Here is a 21,358-nt window from a genome sequence, read left to right as displayed (position 1 = left end):
AACGCCTCCAGGGTCGATGACTCAACCACCTCCCTGGGCAACCGGTTCCAATGCCGAATGACTCGCTCGGTGAAGAACTTTCTCCTCACCTCGAGTCTGAACCTCCCCTGGCGCAGCTTGAGACTGTGTCCCCTTGTTCTGGTGCTGGTTGCCTGGGAGAAGAGGCCAACCCCCTCCTGGCTACAACCACCTTTCAGGTAGTTGTAGAGGGCAATGAGGTCACCCCTGAGCCTCCTCTTCTGCAGGCTAAACAATCCCAGCTCCCTCAGCCTCTCCTCATAGGGCTTGTGTTCAAGGCCTCTCACCAGCCTTGTTGCCCTTCTCTGGACACGCTCAAGTGTTTCAATGTCCTTCTTAAACTGAGGAGCCCAGAACTGGACACAGTACTCAAGGTGCGGCCTAACCAGAGCAGAGTACAGGGGCACTATGACCTCCCTGCTCCTGCTGGCCACACTATTCCTAATGCAGGCCAGGATGCTATTGGCCCTCCTGGCCACCTGGGCACACTGCTGGTTCATATTCAGGTGGCTGTCGATCAGCACACCCAGGTCCCTCTCTGTTTGGGAGCTCTCCAGCCAGTCCGACCCCAGCCTATAGCTCTGCATGGGATTGCCGTAGCCAAAGTGCAGCACTCGGCACTTGGACTTGTTGAAAGCCATCCCATTGGACTCTGCCCATCTGTCCACTTACAGAGTTGTGCCTCGTTATATAAATGTACTAATTATCCACACTTTTCAAAGGTGACAGACTTCAAAGTAGGTAAATTTTAAATCATGCCATTAAGAAAATCTATTTGATGATGAAATTTCTGTAATATCATACTGCAATCTCCTACATAGTAATTTTGCTTTCAAGGCAGCATTAATTTAATGACCAATAACAGCAGAGATTAGTAAAGCTGGAAAAGCAAACCAAAAGCTGTAAGATTTACAATGTGTTATTGGTCAGAGGATGATAACAAAAAGGATCAAAAACAATCTAAGATAAACGATGAGCAGAAAGCAGCTCTGCAGGATAAATACAAAGACTGAACCTGCAGAAACTGCTCTCTTAACAAAGATAAACACCTGCAAGACTGAATTATCCCCGTGTGGTCAGCTACTCAGGAGAAAAATCTATGTCCCTGAATACTTAATTTATGTGCACAGTTAATACACTGCTAGGAACAACTTGCAAATTAGTTGCTTGCAATACAGAGCATCTCTTTGCATGTTAAGTAATGCCAACCGTATGTAGGAACCAGCCCTACAAGGGCAGACACAGCTCAGCACACATTGTCACACACATTTATGAAACCAAACTGACACAAAAGACTTCAGCACATGCACCTCCTTTTCAGACCTTGGTACATGCCTCTGATTGATAGACCCTCGCTCTTCAAAACACAGTTCCTTACCTTTAATATCAGACAATCACCAAACTCCCCGGATTTTCAATTTCATACTTTATTGAAGTCACTGAATGCAGGAAAGGTGATATTCTTTTAGTATTACTTAATAGAATAGAATCATAGAATCAGTCAGGGTTGGAAGGGACCACAAGGATCACCTAGTTCCAACCCCCCTGCCATGGGCAGGGACACTTCACACTAGATCAGGCTGGCCGGAGCCTCATCCAGCCTGGTCTTAAACACCTCCAGGGACGGGGCCTCAACCACCTTCCTGAACAATCCATTCCAGTGCTTCACCACTCTCATGGTGAAGAACCTCCTCCTCACCTCCAGCCTGAATCTCCCCGCCTCCAGCTTCATTCCATTCCCCCTAGTCCTATCACTACCTGAGACCCTGAGAAGTCTTTCCCCAGCCTTCTTGTAGGCCCCCTTCAGATACTGGAAGGTCACAATAAGGTCACCTCGGAGCCTTCTCTTCTCCAGACTGAACAGCCCCAACTCCTTCAGTCTGTCCTCATAGGAGAGGTGCTCCAGCCCTCCAATCATCCTCGTGGCCCTTCTCTAGTTACTCTGTTTAGTGCCCTGGTGTCCTAGGCAAGTCATCTACTTCATATATCTTAAAAAAAATTTTAAATCTCTGCTGCAGAATCAAGATCTTGCATTGAACAAGACCATAGGCAGATCAGACATCCATTACAATGCAGTGACGCCATAGGACACTAATCCCTCTGCCTTTAGTTAAATAACAGCTTATGTGACAGGGGAGAGACAGAATCCATCTTCACTGAAAAACAGGATGGTTTCTAGAATAGGAAATGGTTGGCCTTGTCTCACACAAAGCCTAGTGTGAAAACAAATAGTCTTACTAAATCGTGGGCCATCATATTTAAAACATTTATGGAATGGCTTGGTAGAAGCATCTTATAAGCAGCAGGTGGGTGATCTTTCATTACTAAACTCAAATATTGTTCAGGACGTTCCCCCAGTGTTCCAGAACACCTGGTCTGAGATTTTGGCTACTCACTTCAGAGTCTGGGGTCCAGATACACTTGAATAACTTTAAGATCACAGACTTTTGCTCTGGTGCACACACATTAAAAAAATCTCTAGAAGAGATTCAAACTATCTCTGTACAATAACTGTTTTTCTTTCTGAGTAGCTACAAAATGACTCACACACAACAAAAATCACTTCACATGAGTTGGAGTGTAATGCAAATCTGGCGCAAGTTCAGTGATGGAATGAGGTGCTCCAACGTGATTCTGGAGGAAATGCATAGCCTAAGAAGTGATTTTGTGCTAATTGACGATGTCTTTGACCTTCTCCCACATGCAAAGCAATTCCACACCCTGCCCAGTGTTACCTTTTGATATTCTTCCTTAGATCTCTAGGCAGCTTCCATCTGCTCCTGAGAAAACGTGTAGATGGCTGAGCGATACTGTGTGCCACAGTCATTGCCCTGCCGCATTCCTGGGGAGGGAGAAGATACAGCACACCATGAAGATCACCCTCCCTGCCTGACTGGGTTGTAAGCATAAGTTTGACAGATCAAGATTTAGGACATTCCATACACCTGGATTAGCATGGTCTCTTATGTGCATACTCAGCAGGTATTCTTAGGAAGTCCAAATCTTTGTTTAAATAGTCCTGAAGACATTCAACTCTGATATCTCCTTTTGAAAGGCATGCAAATTAAATGTGAGCATTTTAACATTTAGTACATCACATAGTAGACAAATACAGATGTGAAACCTTAAATAATCAAGCTGCAGTTACTGTAATTAAGATACATTTAAAATATTTACTTTGAACCAAGCAAATGGCTACCAAAAAAAAAGGCTGATTTTACCAAGTGTTTAAAAATTCTCTCACACTGGAGAAGTACATCTTAATTAGAAACAGAATTATAATTATAATTATAATTTTAATTAGAATTAGAATTAGAATTAGAATTAGAATTAGAATTAGAATTAGAATTAACCAGGTTGGAAGAGACCTTTGAGATCATTAATGTGACATTCTGACCCCGTACTCAGCACTGGTTAGGCCACACCTTGAGTACTGTGTCCAGTTCTGGGCCCCTCAATTTAAGAAGGACATTGAGACTCTTGAACGTGTCCAGAGAAGGGCAACGAGGCTGGGGAGAGTCCTCGAGCACAAGCCCTGTGAGGAGAGGCTAAGGGAGCTGGGGTTGTTTAGCCTGGAGAAGAGGAGGCTCAGGGGAGACCTTCTTGCTGTCTACAACTACCTGAACAGAGGTTGTAGCAAGGTGGGGGTTGTTCTCTTTTCCCAGACAACCATCACCAGAATAAGAGGTCACAGTCTCAAGCTGCACCAGGGAAGGTTTAGGATCAAGGTGAGGAGAAAGTTCTTCACAGAAAGAGTAATTGGCCACTGGAATGTGGTGCTCAGGGAGGTGGTGGAGTCACCATCCCTGGAGGTGTTCAAAAAGGGATTGGACGTGGCACTTGGTGCCATGGTCTAGTAGGCATGAGGTGTTGGGTGATAGGTTGGACTTGATGATCTCTGAGGTGTTTTCCAACCTTATTGATTCTATGATTCTATTCTATGATTCGAAGATTCAAAATACCGTTGGAGATAACTAGCTGCTCTCCTCCATCCACAGAACAATGATTTGCCAAAAGACGATTATGCATGTATTGCTGAACTGCCTCTGAAGATATCAATCCCTACCACTACTAGCTTTGGAAAAATGGAATAACCCTCAAGAAGCTCTCGGATCTAAAGTCCAAAGAGGACTTCAATATATAAACTAATGAACAGGTTTGGAGAAAGTCTGGCTATGTTAGTACTGCTACAGAATAGCAACTCTTTCACCCTTTTTCCCCTGCTTTTCTTTTTTTTTTCTTTTTGAGTTGGGGAGAAGTGGAAAAAAAAATACCCAGCTGAGGGAGAGAAAACTAAGAACCAGCCTGGAGAAGACGAGACTGAGGGGTGACATCATTATTATATAAAGGGTGAGTGCCAAGAGGATGGAGCCAGGGTCTTCTCAGTGATGCCCAGTGACAGGACAAGGGGCAATGGGTGGAAGTTGAGGCATAGAAAGTTCTATGGAAACAGGAGGAAAATTTTCTTCACTGAGGGTGACAGAACACTGGAACAGGCTGCCCAGGGGGGTTGAATATCTCCTCTCTGAAATATTCAAGACCAGACTGGATGAATTCCAGTGTGACCTACTCTAGGTGATCTTGCTCTGGCATGAGGGTTGGACTAGATTATCTTTCAAGGGCCCTTGAAACTCCTAACATTCTGTGATTCTGTGATGTGTAATATCTACTGAATTCTATTTGCAACCTACATGTGGATAACATGGATAGCTAAAGGATATAATACTGTTTATATGTAACATTGTGAAAGCAAAGCCTTAGTTACACATACTCAGAAACTTCTTAAAATCGTGTCATAAATTATCAGCTTTGGCACAAGGAGCATCCCCTTCACTGCTGATATCTGTAATCCCTTCAAAAGCCTAGTTGCACGAAGCTTCTTATGTATGAACTTCTGAAACAGGAGATGGATTCTACCTACAAAACAATAAAATAACAGGCCAGAGCAGAAGGAAGATTACTGTCCCCTTAAGTGACTTGCCTGGATATAGTTTGGCATTGTGCAATCCTAGGCAGTGATGCTGGCCAAAGGCCTTGCTGCCTCTCGTCACTACCCATTCTCTTTCCCTGCAAGCCAGCTTTGCTCTGGATTTTTCCATCAAGTCAAACAACAGCAAAGAGGAGAGGAGTTTTAGCATTAAGAATGATCTGAAAGTGCAGGTTTTTAACTGCAGATGCAGTTTTGCAGTGACTATCTTTCATGCTTTGTTCCCAAGGCTTGTATTCCAGAACAGAACTTTTTGCTTTGCTGCAATAAATTGTGCTAATTTGGGGTTTCTCTGGTGTTGTAGATTAACCTGTGTCAGTGAAAAAGCAGGAGTTTCTGAAGCAGACTCAAAGAAGCAGACTCCTCCCAAATGCCTGCAACCCAAGACAAATTGGAAATTGTGGGGATTTGTCTTTTGACTTCCACCAGACTAAAGAAGTCCCTTTGAAGATTACCATCAGCTATCAGGACTATGGAGATGAAATGGAAAATAAACTGTTAAGTCCTGATATGCCCCTAGCAAAGGGCAGAGGGTAGAGAAAGAGCCTGTGATAATGGGAATAAAAAGATGCTATCAACATTACACTACTCATTAAAATAATATTACTCATTAAAGCATGATACTTTCACCCTTCTTTTACTCTCCAAGTGTAGTGGGTTGAGAGAGAAGGCCTAGCCTTCTCACCCCCACAAAGAGGAAAAAAAAACACAGCTAACTCAGCCAGAGAAGCGAAAGAAATACTATATTGTGGCAATGCCAGCGACGAGCAGTGTGAGCAATCTGGCAGTGCAGGCCTAGAGCCTGACATGATGGTAGGCCATGCTCAGCATAAATGCAGAGCCAGCTAGCAGTGGAGCAAAACAGTGCTGTGCCTGCAGCATGTAACTAAAACAAGGCACTGGTAGCTATAAACATGGACAGTTATCTTGGGACAACAGGACATGCACCTGCATCAACAACCTCGTTGTGTCATTAGTAGTTGGACCAATAATCTGTAATAGTGCAATGTGTGGTCACTCATAGGGAACCAATGGAGCTATGCCAACAGGGCACTCCGAGTTTATATAAGTTGTAGCAGTTGCCTTGCTACGCACTTCTGCCTTTCCTGTCTCCTGTTTCTTCTACACTTTACAGTGCTGTACTTGCACTACAGGCCTGCTCCATAGGCCTGCACCTCAGGCCTGCACCATCGGCCTGCAACACTGGAACAATAAAGGAACAATACTTGATCACATTGGTCAGCCATATTGATTCCAATCTTCGTCGTCCGATACTATATTTTACAAGCAATGTGGAAAGGCAGGTTAGATAAACACAATATATACAGTATTTACGATATATGTACAGAAATATACAGCAAGGAAAAAAAAGAATGCAGGAACGAAATTCTCTCCTCTGGACAGAGGAGGGTTCCCCCCCTGTACCCTTGTCCAAGGTCACTCTGGCTAGGAGCCCAGAAGCAGGCAAGCTGGAAGGGAGAGGGAAAGGAATGAAATGAGAAAAAATTCCAGCTGCACTAAAACTTAAAACTGCATTCTACCAATCTACCAATGAAATTCGTTTAGACCTGTTTACAAAATATTCAGCCAGAGTATCCCAGCACTGTCCCTTTATTAAAGGCACAGCCTCAAACAGTCACACCAAGGAAACAGAAAAATGTTTGAAAGGAAGGGGCAATAAACAAATGCAATCTGGCTGAAATATTTATGAATTAAAAGATGCAGAAATGTTTTCAAAGCTGCATTTGGACACAAAGTCCATGCGGTGACCAACAGACTACATGAGTGAATGTGACTCCTAATAAGTCTTGGGAAGTTTTGTGATGATTTGGGTCACTTTTTAACTCCTAAAAAAGGTCCTATTATTAACACGTAGCAACAACAACTACATTCTTCATCAATACTTAATAATGTGGTCATCAAGGCAGAGAATCTTTTGCTTACTTCTTCACAGTTTATTTTAGGGTGATAGGGAGCTCTTGTAAAACCAGAGCTGCTGAATAGTTAGGGATAAAATGAATACAGGCCAGCAAATCATTAGTCTTGCCAGAATCTGTTAATGCTGATTGATGTTTGAGCTTAAGCATTAGCATTCTACAAATCTATTTATTGCTTAAGAAACTACTTAACAACCGACTAGGAAGTAGATTACAGAAATCTTTATAAATGGAGATACAAAATCAATATAATATGCCAGTTTCTGCTGTGCATTTCAACAGTTTGAGTTCAGCATGATCTCATGTGCTTGGTGCCCTGAGAAGATACACAAGATTATTTAATATGTGCACATCACCATCACATAGGGATAGGGAAGTGTGACCGTTTGAGGCTGTCCCCTTAAGAAAGGGAATATTGTGGTTGGATGTTTGTAAATGAAAGACGGATCTAAACTAATTTCATTGGTAGATTGGGAGGAAGCACCTTCTGAACTGGGAGTACAGCAGAGTATCCTGGGCATTCCTGCACTTTTCTGGTCAGTCTGTCTTCCCCCTCCTTCGGTGGCTTGCAGCTCGCAGCTTCTGGGCTTTCGGCCAGGCTTGACCTTGAAACTGATAAGCTGCAAGGCCTGTATTAACCGCTTTCCAATTAACACATAACTGCTTTTAATTTTTTCCTCTTTTCTCTCTTTCTAACCCTCTCTGGGGAAAGGGGGAGAGAAGGGGGAGCAGAGGTGGGGAACCCCTTCAGCAGAGGGGGGAACTCTCATTTCTGTGCTACTTTGTTGTATATTTCTGTATATATTGTAAATACTGTAAATTCTGTATATATTTCCCTGCATTTCCCTAAACGGCTTTGTAAATATACAGCACCCACTGCTTTGCTAATTCAGCTGTGAGGTTTTTTTCCCCCTCACTTTCCGGGGGGAGGAGAAGGCCTGGCCTTTCCCCCAACCCTACGATATTTTTTTCTTGGCGCCCAACATGGGGCAGATAATTAGCTTGATTTATTACTTGATTGATTTAGTGTTTTCTAGCTGAATTAGCAAACATTAAGGTGTTGTGGTTCGTAGAACAACTATTCTTTTCAATTTTTGGGGCTCTGGTTTACAGATATTGTTTGGGTTTGATTTTGGATTACCTGGGTAAATATTTGTATAGAGTTAGATTATGGTATGGAAAATGTATTGATTTATTATGGCCAGCGAGATACAGAAATTTTACCTCCACCACTCTCCCAATTGAGATAAAGGGTTTTAAGATTCCACTGGAGGAGAGAGTAACTTTAGGTGATGGCTGGGATCCAAAGGTGATTTATTTGGTGTCTGTAATTCTGCTGCTGGTGATAATTATCGTGTATCTGCTGATTTCTCTGCGGAGAGAGAGGAAGATATCCAGACCGTGTTTTGTTATTAAAACTAGATCAAAGAGAAAACACCATGGCTCTGGGTCAGTCCCAGAGACATCTAGTGATGAGGAGTGTGGTGAATCTGTGTCAGTTAAAAAGAAAGCTAAGAAGTTAATTGGAAAGGTTGCTCTAAATGACTTTGCTGCTGATTCTGGCAAGCTGCCAAGGGCGGAGGCTGGTATCAACATGGCGTCTCCACCTTCTCCTCCTCCTTCTTCTCTGTTGGCCATTAATGGAGCAACGTCATTCCCGCCCACTCTATTGGTGGGACTGGAAGTCACTGCCCCAGCAGCTGATTTATCTCAGGACCTGTCAGCTTCTATTAAGGTGGCTGTAAATTCAAACACAGCTCCAGTTAAGGTGGCTGTTTTAAAGACTAGAAGTGGAAAGATCAAAGCTGATGGAGAAGAAGAGCAGGAGACTGATCCTGGTGAGGGGCCCTCCACTCTAAGAAATCCTGCTGAGGAGGAAGACAAGATTTGTTTTAAAGATCTAGCTAACCTAGTGAGAGCAAAGCAGGATAGAGATGAAGTTAGGAAAGGAGCTGGCAAAGGTGGTTCTCAGCTTAAAGAGATCCTTGAGAAAATGACAGCAGGATTATTAGGGAAACCAGTTGGGGAAGAAGAGGAACAAGATGACATAACCGACTGTTCCTCGCCGCGTGAGGAATTGCGAAATGTCCATAAAGATTAAACCAGGATTGATAATGAGCCAGTTCTAGGTTGGCTTAGTAGGTGTTATGATACAGGTGCTCCAGCTCTAATGGTTGGAGACAAGTCAGCAGCTCAGCTAGGAACTCTCTCGAGGGATAATGGGATAGATAGACATCTAGGCAGGGTTCTTGGTAAGGTTAATCTGTGGATACGCCTTTTAATGGCGGTTGCCCTGAGATACCCTTCCCGAGATGATCTTCCATGGAATCCTAAACCCTGGACTACCATAGATGAGGGAATTAAGCGCTTGAGAGAATTTGCTGTTAGAGAGATACTCTATGGTGAACATGAAACTCTGAATCCTGATGACATTCCTCTGGGTATTGGTCTTGCTAAAAAGATCATCAAGCTTGCTCCTTCTAATTATGCAAACATTCTGGCAAGCAGAATTGTGTCAAGAAATTATGGTGGAGCTTCTCCTACAGTTGGCCAATTCAGTGATCAAATGAGACAATTGGAGGATAGCATGACACGTGTTTCTTTGGTTTCAGCCATTGAAACTGGAAAAATTGTGAGTTGCATGAAGGATCTGAAAGATTCCGTATACCAATTGGCACAGAAGGATAATTTCAATTCTTCCTCCAGGTGGATACAAGTTTCATCTGTGAGGAATACACGTCCTCCAAGGAGGTCATTCCAAACCAGATCAAATCAAAACAGACCACCAAGGCAATCACATAGGACTATTTGGATAACTCTGCGTGATCAGTTTGGTGAGAACATGAACCACTGGGATGGCCAACCAACTTCTAATTTTTTCAGGAGACTAAGGGAACTGCAAAGTGTATGGGTTAAAATTAAAGGCAGGACAGGGGAAGGAGATATTACTGTGGGGGTCTCCTACAGGCCACCTGACCAGCATATCCAAGCACATGAGGCCCTCCACAAGCAAATACAAGTGGCTTCCAAGTCACAAGCCCTGGTCCTCATGGGTGATTTCAACCACCCAGACATCTGCTGGAGGGACAACACAGCAAGGCACCAGCAATCCAGGATGTTCCTGGACTGCATAGAAGACAACTTCCTCCTCCAAATGGTGGAGGAACCAACAAGAAATGGTGCTATGCTGGACCTTGTTCTCACCAACAGGGAAGGGCTGGTAAGCAATGTGAGGCTCAGAGACGGCCTTGGCTGCAGTGACCATGAAGCAGTTGAATTTAATATCCTCAGGGCAATCAGGAGGAAGTATTCCAAGCTTACGACCCTAGACTTTAGGCGTGCAGATTTTGATCGCTTCAGGGATCTGATAGCCAAAGTGTCGTGGGACAAAGCCCTGGAGGGAAGAGGGACCCAGGACAGCTGGTCAGTATTCAAGAACCACCTCCTCTGTGTCCAGCAGCTCTGTATACCAACAAAGAGAAAAGCAGGTAAGAATGCAAGGAGGCCTGCCTGGATGAGCAAGGAGTTACTGGACACACTATTACTTAAAAGGAAACTCTACAGGAAGTGGAGAGAAGGACAGGTAGAACAGGGGGAATATAAGGAAGCTGCCCAAGCAGCTAGAGTCCTGGTTAGGAAAGCCAAAGCAGAGTTTGAATTGAATCTAGCCAGGGAGATTAAAGGGAACACTAAGAACTTCTATAGGTATATTAATGGGAAGAAGAAGACCAGGGGAGGTGTGAGCCCCTCAGAAAGGAAACTGGTGACATGGTCACAAGTGATGAGGAAAAGGCTGAGGTACTTAATAACTTCTTTACCTCAGTCTTCACTGCACGGGCCTCTAGCCACACTCCTGATGTTATGGTAGACAATGCCAGGGATGGGGAGGAAGAACTGCCCATTGTAAGTGAAGATCAGGTTCGTGATCACCTGAAGAACCTGAAAGTGTTCAAGTCCATGGGACCCGACGGGATACACCCACGGGTACTGAGAGAACTGGCAGATGAGGTTGCTAAACCCCTCTCTATTATATTTCAAAAGTCATGGCAATCTGGTGAAGTCCCCACAGACTGGAAAAGGGGAAACATTGCTCCCATCTTCAAAAAGGGTAAGAAGGAGGAACCAGGGAACTACAGGCCAGTCAGTCTCACCTCTGTGCCCGGAAAGATCATGGAGCAGATCCTCCTGGAGTCACTACTGGCTCAGAAGAATAGGGAAGAGGTGATTTGGAACAGTCAGTATGGCTTTGCCGCACCCAGAGAGTGGCTGTCAATGGCTCCATGTCCCAGTGGAGGCCAGTGACAAGCGGAGTCCCTCAGGGATCAGTCCTGGGACCTGTCTCGTTCAACATCTTTGTGGGTGACATGGACAGTGGCATTGAGTGCACCCTCAGCAAGTTTGCTGATGACACCAAGCTGTGTGGTGCAGCAGACACGCTGGAGGGAAGGGACCTGGACAGGCTGGAGAGGTGGGCACACGCCAACCTCATGAGGTTCAATAAGAGCAAGTGCAGGGTCCTGCATCTGGGTCGAGGCAATCCCAGGCACAAATACAGGCTGGGCAGTAACTGGCTGGAAAGCAGCCCTGAGGAGAGAGACTTGGGGGTGCTGGTGGACAAAAAGCTCAACATGAGCTCTCATTGTGCACTTGCAGCCCGCAAAGCCAATCAGATCCTGGGCTGCATCAGGAGAAGTGTGGCTAGCAGGTCGAGGGAGGTGATCCTCCCCCTCTACTCAGCCCTGGTGAGACCCCACCTGGAGTACTGTGTCCAGTTCTGGAGCCCCTATTACAAGAGGGATGTGGAGGTGCTGGAACGTGTCCAGAGAAGGGCCACAAGGATGATCAGAGGGCTGGAGCACCTCTCCTATGAGGACAGACTGAAGGAGTTGGGGCTGTTCAGTCTGGAGAAGAGAAGGCTCTGAGGAGACCTAATTGTGGCCTTCCAGTATCTGAAGGGGGCCTACAGGAAGGCTGGGGAAGGACTTCTCAGGATCTCAGGTAGTGATAGGACTAGGGGGAATGGAATGAAGCTGGAGGTGGGGAGATTCAGGCTAGATATGAGGAGGAGGTTCTTCACCATAAGAGTGGTGAAACCCTGGAATGGGTTGTCCAGGGAGGGGCTTGAGGCCCCGTCCCTGGAGGTGTTTAAGACCAGTCTGGATGAGGCGCCGGCCAGCCTGATCTAGTGCGGGGTATCCCTGCCCATGGCAGGGGGTTGGAACTAGATGATCCTTGTGGTCCCTTCCAACCCTGAATGATACTATGATACTATGAACCCGAGGTAGCAATACCAGAAGGGTAGCTGTTACTTCCACAGTTCCCCAGAACAACTCTAGTAGCTCCAACAGTGGCTCCAGTTATAACATGCAAAGTTATAACACTGCACACTGTGCGCAATGCACATGTGGGCATGTTCCCCATAACTAGGGGCGCCCTGCCTCCCGCCAGGGGGAGAAGGAAGCATACAGTAGTGACTGGACCTGATGCACCTTGTGTTTTGGGAATTGATTTTCTGAGAGAAGGGCGTTTCAAAGACCCTAGTGGTTACAAATGGGCTTTTGGAGTAGCTTCTATAGAAATTGATGGACAAAAATTGAAGCTGTCTGCTAGACCTGAGCTTTCTGATGAATCTGCAGTTGTGGGACAACTAAATAATAACAATATACAGGACGTTAAATTGCCGGTTGCGTCTCAGACTGTTCATCACAGACAATACAGAACCAACCGTGACTCTTTGTTGCCCATTCAGAATCTGATTCGTCAGTTGGAGAGTCAGAAAATCGTCAGCAAAACTCATTCACCTTTCAACAGTCCAGTGTGGCCTGTGTGGAAGCAGAATGGAGACTGGTGTCTGACGGTAGACTACCGAGCCCTGAATGAAGTAACGCCACCTATGAGTGCAGCAGTGCCAGACATGATGGAACTACAGTATGAGCTGGAATCCAAAGAGGCCAAATGGTATGCTACCATAGACATTGCTAATGCATTTTTTTGTCTATTCCCATAGCAGAGGAATGCAGGCCTCAGTTTGCTTTCACTTGGAGAGGAATCCAGTACACCTTCAACAGACTGCCAATGGGCTTGATCCACAGCTCAAGCATCTGTCATGCAGTGATCCACGATGCTCTGGAGAAAGGCAGTGCTCCAGAACACATCCAGTTCATCGATGATATCATCGTCTGGGGTAAAACTGCTGAGGAAGTCTTCGAGAAAGGGAACAAAATCATTGACATTCTTCTGAATGCATGTAGGTAGCTAGGACCCAGCGGCCGGAAGATCTCGCGTTGTATGGGATGATAGGGCCCCTCTCCTGATAGCCAATAGCGTTTAGTTTACGGTGCAAGCAGACCGATGTGACGTAAACCTCAGTTATATAGTGCTGGGTCTTTCACTAATAAACGCCATTTGCCGTCCACCACATTGGTGTCTGCGAGCTGATGGACCGAGCAGCCTGGGGTTGGCCGCCGTGCCGTTCCTGAACCAGGTCGCCATGCCTACAACAGGCAACAAATGGTGCCAAAACCCGGGATTTCGCCTGGAATCGGGTGAACAGCGGCCGGAGCGGCTGCACCAGCCTGGCGGGGAGGGCGCTCCTGGACCAACAAGGAGGATGGAAGCCCTTGTGAAGGTCGTGTCGCAGTTACATAGGCAGTGGGTTATTGATTGTGAACCTGAAGATTTTATTCTCACGGTCACGAGGCTGTTACAGCTTGGGGCCATAAGCCAGCCGGTGTACATTCTCCACCAAGAAATGTGGAGCAGATGCTCTGAAGCGCTAGCTCTGGAGATGATGTCCTCAGGCTGTGGGAAGGATCTTAGGTCGTGGGGGAAAGTCGTGCGGGCTCTGCAGGGGGCCAGGCAGAAGAAGGGGATCTGGTGGGCAATAGGGGACTGTTTGTCGGCCATCCCGAGGCGGGGAGTCGGGGCAGCCACGCAGACTTTGCGCCCCCCAGACGATGGCAATTCTGCCGAGCCTGAGGAATTGCGGGAGGGCGATACGCCCCCCGAATCCTCGAGCCCCGACCCACTCTCGGAGGGACAGAAGCAAGCCAAATCCTTCTGGGGTGGGTTAGCTGAGGAGGCCTGGGGAAATCGGAGTTTGAGGACATCTGGGCTAGACCTCCGCCATATGCGCCCCAGGATGGCGCCAAATGAAAAGGGGAAGGGCGGGGCGAGCATGCCCCCTGCGGGAACAGGGAGGAGGCGCTACACCAATAAGCACACACAAACGGGAAGGGGAGGAGAACGAGGAGAAAGGTGGTGGGGACGAGCCAAGCAGGGAGGAGCGGCCCGCCCGCGAGGGAAGTGGGTGGGGCCGGAGAGTGAACGAGGGGTGGAAAGCCAATCAAAGCAACCATCTGGAAAAATACCCTCACAGGGCAAACCCCCCGCCGAGCAGAAGGCGGAGCGAGCCAAGAGGGAGGGAACGGCCCACCCACAAGGGAAGTGGGTGGGGCCAGGGCCCAACAAAAAAGTACTGGAATTCAGAAGTAGCCGGTCAGGCGAGTTCTGACTCTGGGTCAGACACTAGCCGGGCCGAGTGGCTCGCAACTGATTCAAACACAGAGGAGGAGGAGGTGGGGGTAGACGGAGTCAAAAGCCAAAGTATGCCCATCCACTATAAAGAGGGACCAGGAGGGGGAAAAATTCCTCTCACGGATTGGAGGAAAATAAAGATTGCATGTGCCTATTGGGCCCCATCAGCCATGCTAGCGTTCCCGGTCCGGGTGGCGGATGGGGGACAAAGGGTGCACACACCAATAAATCCTAAGGATGTGCAAGTGATTGTTAAAGCAATTGCAGACAAAAGGCTTAATTCTGCCATGGTCTCCACCCTTATAGATGGGGTTTTCGGGGGAGATGACATGCTCCCGTTCGATATAAAGCAAACTTGTAGATTGATTTTTGATGGGGCAGGGATGATTGTTTTTAAACAAGAATGGGAGGACAACTGTGCAAGGCAACTAGCTGAAGTAACTGGGGCAGATCACCCGCTCCACAGCTCCAGCCTGCAGTGGCTAATGGGTACAGACCCAACAATGATTACCCCCCAGGCACAGGCCCAAGGCCTGTGGGCCCATGAAGTTATGACAACTACTCGTGCAGCTAGAGAGGCCATTCGCACAGCCTCTAGAGTTATCGCTCAGCCATCGCCATGGTCCACAATAAAGCAAAATGAAAGTGAGAGCTTTACACAATTTGTGGATCGCCTCCAAGCAGCAGTCGACTCCTCGACCCTGCCTGCGGAAGCAAAAGGCTCAGTCCTTGCAGACTGCTTATGTCAGCAGTGTAATTCAAAAACCAAAGATATTCTATGATCACTGCCAGCGGGGTCAAGTCTCTCAGACATGATTAAGCATGTCGTGAATGAAGAGCATCTGGCCCCAATTCAGGTGGCTGTTCGCACGGCAATAGCTAATGTGATGGCATGTTTTAGATGCGGCCAGGCAAGCCACGTTGTGGCAAACTGCCCTCGGTTGGGGGACCTGCCAACACCACTCCCCCCACGCCAAAATTAACCCAGAGAACCATGCTGGGCCTGTGGAAAGAAAGGACATTTCGCTAAGAAATGCAGATCTAATACCCAGGGAAACGGGGTGGGGAGAGGGCACACGGACCGCGCACGGCCCTCTCCCACTTGGGACATGAGGCAGCCCAACTATGCCAACCCCAGATGGAGCGGAGCGCTCCCGAACTCGCTGCCCCCTCGAGAAGCGACCAACTTTATGGCCCAACCAATGGTCCAACCGAATCTGCCTCTATCTCAAGGACAGAAAGGACCACCCCTTGGGGGCGAGACCTTAGGGTGGCCCTGGCAGTAAAGTGTGACAACCCGCCAGTGGTGTGGGGGATCTGTTCTCTCTATAATGCCCCCAATGGCACCACCATTAATGTCCCCTTCTTGATTGACACTGGAGCAGATGTTACAGTTATTCCTGAGACAAATTGGCCTTCACGCTGGAAATTGGAAGATGCCCCCATGGTGGGTGGAATTGGGGGATTGACCCGAGCTCGGAAGAGCACTCGATTGGTAGCAATTACAATTCACAGTGAAACGGGACCGGAGAAAACCATCACCCTTTTTCCATATGTCATGTCAGGAGTCCCACCCCTGTTGGGAAGGGATGCTCTAGCCCTATTAAAACCCAGGGTGACAAATTTATTCTAAGGGCCACTGCCGCACACCCACTTCCACCAATTAAACTGACGTGGAAATCCTCCGACCCAGTATGGGTCGAGCAGTGGCCCTTATCAAGGCCTCGAATGGATGCTCTTCTTGAGCTGGTTGATCGCGAGCTGCAGTGAGGGCACATAGAGCCTTCCACTAGCCCGTGGAACACCCCAGTTTTTGTAACACCCAAACGAACTGGCGAAGGGTTTCATCTCCTCCATGACCTGCGTGAAGTAAACAAGAGAATTCAACTAATGGGTCCTGTCCAAACGCTGTTGCCTATGAACTCTATGATACCAGAAGGACAACCTTGTGCTGTCCTCGATATTAAGGACTGTTTCTTTTCGATACCCCCGCATGAGGAGGACAAGGAGCGGTTTGCTTTTTCTGTTGTGTTTCCAAACAGTCAACGCCCTAACCTACGCTTCCAGTGGAAAATGCTGCCCCAAGGAATGATCAATTCACCTACTATCTGCCAGATTGCAGTGGATCGGGCACTGGCACCAGTCCGGTGCAGTGACCCAACTGCGACTATCATTCAATATATGGATGATATTTTGATTGCTGCGCCGTCAGGAAGTCAGATGGACCAGCTGGTGTCAACAGTTTCAGAGACTTTAAAAACAAATGGGTTTGAAATCGCGAGTGCAAAGATCAAAAGAGGCCCATGTGTAAGTTTTTTGGGAGTGGAGATCACAAGCTCTTACATGACCCCCCCCCCCCCAAATGAAGATTCGTCGGGACATCAAAACACTCCATGACATGCAACAGTTAGTGGGGTCCTTGCAATGGCTCTGCAATATTGTCCTGATACCTCCTGAAACCATGGCCCCCCTGCATGATCTTTTAAAAGGACAGAACCCATGGGAACCAAAAACTCTAACAGCTGAAGCAATGAACTCTCTTGACTTTATTGAGCAACAGGTATCCTCAAGTTCACTCGCCAGATGGAACCCTCATGTACCACTTGATCTATATGTGCATTTCACGGCTGGGGGAGCGGTAGGGGCACTGGCCCAGGGTCCCCCTGATAAAGCTCAACCAATACAATGGATAGTCCTGGGAAAACCGTCACGTGCATTCTTTCCCAGAGTCGAGTGCCTTGGTAACCTCATCATGAAAGGCAGAAAACTCGCCCTAAGACACCTAGGCATTGAACCTGTCAGGATATACCTACCCTTCCGCAAACAGCTCCCAACGCAATCAGTGGCGATGTCAGAGCATCTAGCCATAGCCCTCGTTGGATTTGGTGGGGAAGTTCAGTATGCTACAAAGCCCCCCTGGACCCAACTGCTGGCAATTGTTAACATTGACCTTCCACAGAAGATCATGGACCGGCCCCAACCAGGACCAACGGTCTTCACAGATGCATCCTCAGCGACCTCAACTGTGGCAGCAGTATAGCAGTTGGGAGGAGAATGGCACTGCATTAAAATGACCAACTGCGCTCTTTTGGTCCAGCAGCTAGAAGTGACGGCTGTAGTACTAGCGTGCGGACTGTTCCCAACAGAACATCTCAACATAGTAACTGACTCAATGTTTGTAGCCAAACTCTGCTTGGCCATGTCAGGACCTGGTGTGTCAACATCCACAGCAGCCCTAATGCTGGAAGAAGCACTCTTTTCTCGAAAGGGCACCATATCGGTCATCCACGTCAACAGCCACAGCCCAATTAAAGGATTTTTCCAGACCGGTAACGATAAAGCAGATGCCGCTGCAAAAGGATTGTGGACACTAAGAGACGCCCATCAGCTACATGAGTCTCTCCACGTTGGAGCTAAAGTGCTAGCAAAAAGATGTGGGATTTCAGCCACTGATGCGAACACATAGTAGCTACGTGTCCCCACTGTCAAAAAGCACCACTGTGGTCCAGTGGAGTCAACCCCAGAGGTCTTAAAGCCTCTGAGGTGTGGCAGACAGACATTACGCTCTGTCAGTTGCTGAAGCCTCGAGCATGGCTAGTGGTAACTGTAGACACATATAGCGGGGTGATTGTAGCCACTCAACACCTTAGGACTGACTCCAAAGCAACCATCCAACACTGGCTGACGGCCATGGCTTGGCTCGGTTTCCCTAATCAGATCAAAACAGACAATGGTCCCAATTTTGTGTCTAAACCAATCCAGGCATTTGCTCTGCAATGGGGTATCACCCTAACACATGGCATCCCATATAATAGCACGGGACAGGCCATAGTAGAACGAGCGAATCAAACTCTGAAAACTAAATTGGAGGTATTAGCAAAAACAGAAGGTTTTGTCAACACCATTCCCCCGGGAGACCTAGCGACTGCTTTGCTAGCACTGAATCAATTCCCCAGGGGGGAGGAGGTGAATAGCCCCACTCAAAAACATTGGGCCACTCGAGCACTGGAGGAAGGCCCGTTGGTCATAGTTAGAAATGAGCTGGGAGAATGGGAACAGGGGTGGAAATTAGTTCTGACAGGCCGAGGGTATGTCGCAGTCAAAAAAGACGGCAGAGTTAAATGGTGTCCACTTAAGTCTATTAAACCGGATCTTCAGAATAAAACTAATGAAAGCTGTGAGTTTCTCTTCACAGGACTGGATCATCGGACACCCCTGTGAACCATATACCCCAGTGGCAAAAGAAGATGACGAGCTGGCAAGTGTCCTGTGCAAGCCTGGGAGTTCCACACTGGCAGAATCCAGAGAACGGCAAAATAGCCTCCGCAGAGGGGGGCTGTGATGCCTTGAGCCGTCTAAAGAATGTTTACATTATGTTGGTAGAACACCAGCAACTGCTTTAAGAATGTATTTACTCAGTGTTATCCCCAGTTATCCTTAGTTACCTCAAGTTACACCCTGTTGTTATCTCCCTAATTTCCACCTGTTCACTGTGCCTTACATTTTTTATTCAAGTTTATGATGTATACTTTCAAAGTTGTTATATTTCCCAGGATTGTTATATTTTAGCTAATTTGGTTATGCATAGGGAGGGGGGAATTGTAGGTAGCTAGGACCCAGCAGCCGGAAGATCTCGCGTTGTACGGGAAGATAGGGCCCCTCTCCTGATAGCCAATAGCGTTTAGTTTATGGTGCAAGCAGACGGAAGTGACGTAAACCTCAGTTATATAGTGCAGCGTCGTTCACCACATTGGTGTCTGCGAGCTGATGGACCAAGCGGCCTGGGGTTGGCTGCCATGCCGTTCCTGAACCAGGTTGCCGCGCCTACAACAGGCGACACCACTGCTTTGCTAATTCAGCTGTGGGGTTTTTTTTTCCCTCACTTTCCGGGGGGAGGAGAAGGCCCGGCCTTTCCCTTCCAACCCTACGACAGGAAGTGGCCAGCTTAATTCATTTAATGAAGAGAAGGGTAAGAGGAGAACTGATTCTGACATACAAACACCTATACAGAGAAATAACCTCAGCATAACAGGAACATGGAACTGCTGGAGAGGGTCCAGAGGGGGGCCATGAAGATGATCAGAGGGCTGCAGCACCTCCCCTATGGGGACAGGCTATGAGAGTTGGGGCTGTTCAGCCTGGAGACTTTTTACAAGGGCTTGTGGTGATAGGACGCGAGGGAATGGATTGAAGCTCAAGATTTAGAGGGGATATTAGAAAGAAATTCTTTACAGTGAGGCACTAGAACAAATTGCCCAGGGAGGTTGTAGATGCCCCCTCCCTGGAGGTGTTCAAGGCTGAACGAGGCCTTGAGCATCCTGGACTAGTGGAAAGTGTCCCTGCCTATGTCAGGGGATTTGGAACCAAATGATCTTTAAGGTCCCTTCCAACCTAAACCATTTTATGAATCTATGAAATAAGGCTCTTTAGTTGTGCCAAGGTTGCTTAACTAAGAGAGTGTGGTGGGTTAACACCTTTTTCTGAAAACAAAAGAAGAAAGCAGGGTGGAGGGCTTGCGGGTACTTTACACTCCCTGAAGGGCGTCTCCCCCCTGGGAAAGCTGAGTCTGTTCCACTCCCCCTTCCCTGCCCAGCAAGGGTATAAAAAGCAGGACCTCATAGCTGTTGGATCTCCTTTTTGGCTCCTGCCTCTGCTGGATGAGAGCTACAGCAGCTGCCCTCCTGATCCTCAGCCACGTGGCCGGATCTGACCCTTCTCCCTGCTGCCTCTGCGCCTCCTCAGAGAAAGACTGGTTTTGTATAATTCTTTTCTGTCCCACTCCCATCCATTCTTGTTCCTTGCCCTTGTGAACTTTTTGTCCCTGTTATTGTTATATTTGAAGAAAAAATTATTTGCCTCTCTACTTCCAAGCTGACTCCAGATTGTTGCTTAGTGGATTTGCTCCTTACCCTTTTTTTTTTTTTTTTCCCCTCTCCTTGTTTGGAGGGAGGAGGTGGGGGGGAAGTGGGGAAGAGATTCTCAGCCTTTTCCCCATTTCAGCCTTTAACTCTCAGTTAAGGCTCAAACCACTACGGAGAGGGACCTGGGGGTGCTGGTTGATGGTAGGATGAACATGAGCCTGCAGTGTGCCCAGGCGGCCAGGAGGGCCAATGGCATCCTGGCCTGCATTAAGAACAGTGTGGCCAGCAGGAGCAGGGAGGTCATTCTGCCCCTGTACACTGCACTGGTTAGGCCACACCTCAAGTACTGTGTCCAGTTCTGGGTCCCTCAGTTTAGGAAGGATGTTGACTTGCTGGAGCATGTCCAGAGAAGGGCAACAAAGTTGGTGAGGAGCTTGGAACACAAGCCCTATGAGGAGAGGCTGAGGGAGTTGGGACTGCTTAGCCTGGAGAAGAGGAGACTCAGGGGTGACCTTATTGCTGTCTACAACTACCTGAAGGGGGGTTGTAGACAGGCGGATGATGGTCTCTTCTCCCAGGCAGCCAGCAACAGAACAAGAGGATACAGTCTCAGGCTGCGCCAGGGGACGTTCAGGCTGGAGGTCAGGAGGAAGTTTTACACAGAGAGAGTGATTGCCCACTGGAATGGGCTGCCTGGGGAGGTGGTGGAATCGCCATCACTGGAGGTGTTCAGGAGGAGACTTGACAGGGTGCTTGGTTGCATGGGTTAGTTGATTAGGTGGTGTTGGATGATAGGTTGGACGCGATGATTTAGAATAAACATTTAGAATAAACCTTTATTTAGAATAAACCAAACCAGGTTGGAAGAGACCTTCAAGATCATCGTGTCCAACCCATCAACCAATCCAACCCACCCAAACAGCTAACCCATGGCACCAAGTACCCCATCAAGTCTCCTTCTGAAAACCTCCAATGACAGTGACTCCACCACCTCCTTGGGTAGCCCATTCCAATGGGCA

General features: G+C 47.5%; 1 protein-coding gene across 1 annotated transcript in view; it reads right to left on the bottom strand.

Annotated features, from left to right (window-relative positions):
• The window catches only part of MSRA (methionine sulfoxide reductase A), a 687,752-nt gene that overhangs the window by 294,008 nt on the left and 372,386 nt on the right, over positions 1-21,358 (bottom strand). Inside the window, 1 exon segment of the mRNA XM_068143212.1 lies at positions 2,754-2,860. Coding sequence (XP_067999313.1) covers positions 2,754-2,860 — 107 coding nt within the window.

The sequence above is a fragment of the Melanerpes formicivorus genome, unplaced genomic scaffold (assembly GCF_026170545.1).
Source record: "Melanerpes formicivorus ecotype bairdi unplaced genomic scaffold, bMelFor1.0.p_v2 SCAF_9, whole genome shotgun sequence".
NCBI lineage: Eukaryota > Metazoa > Chordata > Aves > Piciformes > Picidae > Melanerpes > Melanerpes formicivorus.
The sequence above is the reverse complement of the archived record's forward strand: the minus strand, read 5'-3'. Positions and strand labels throughout refer to the sequence as shown.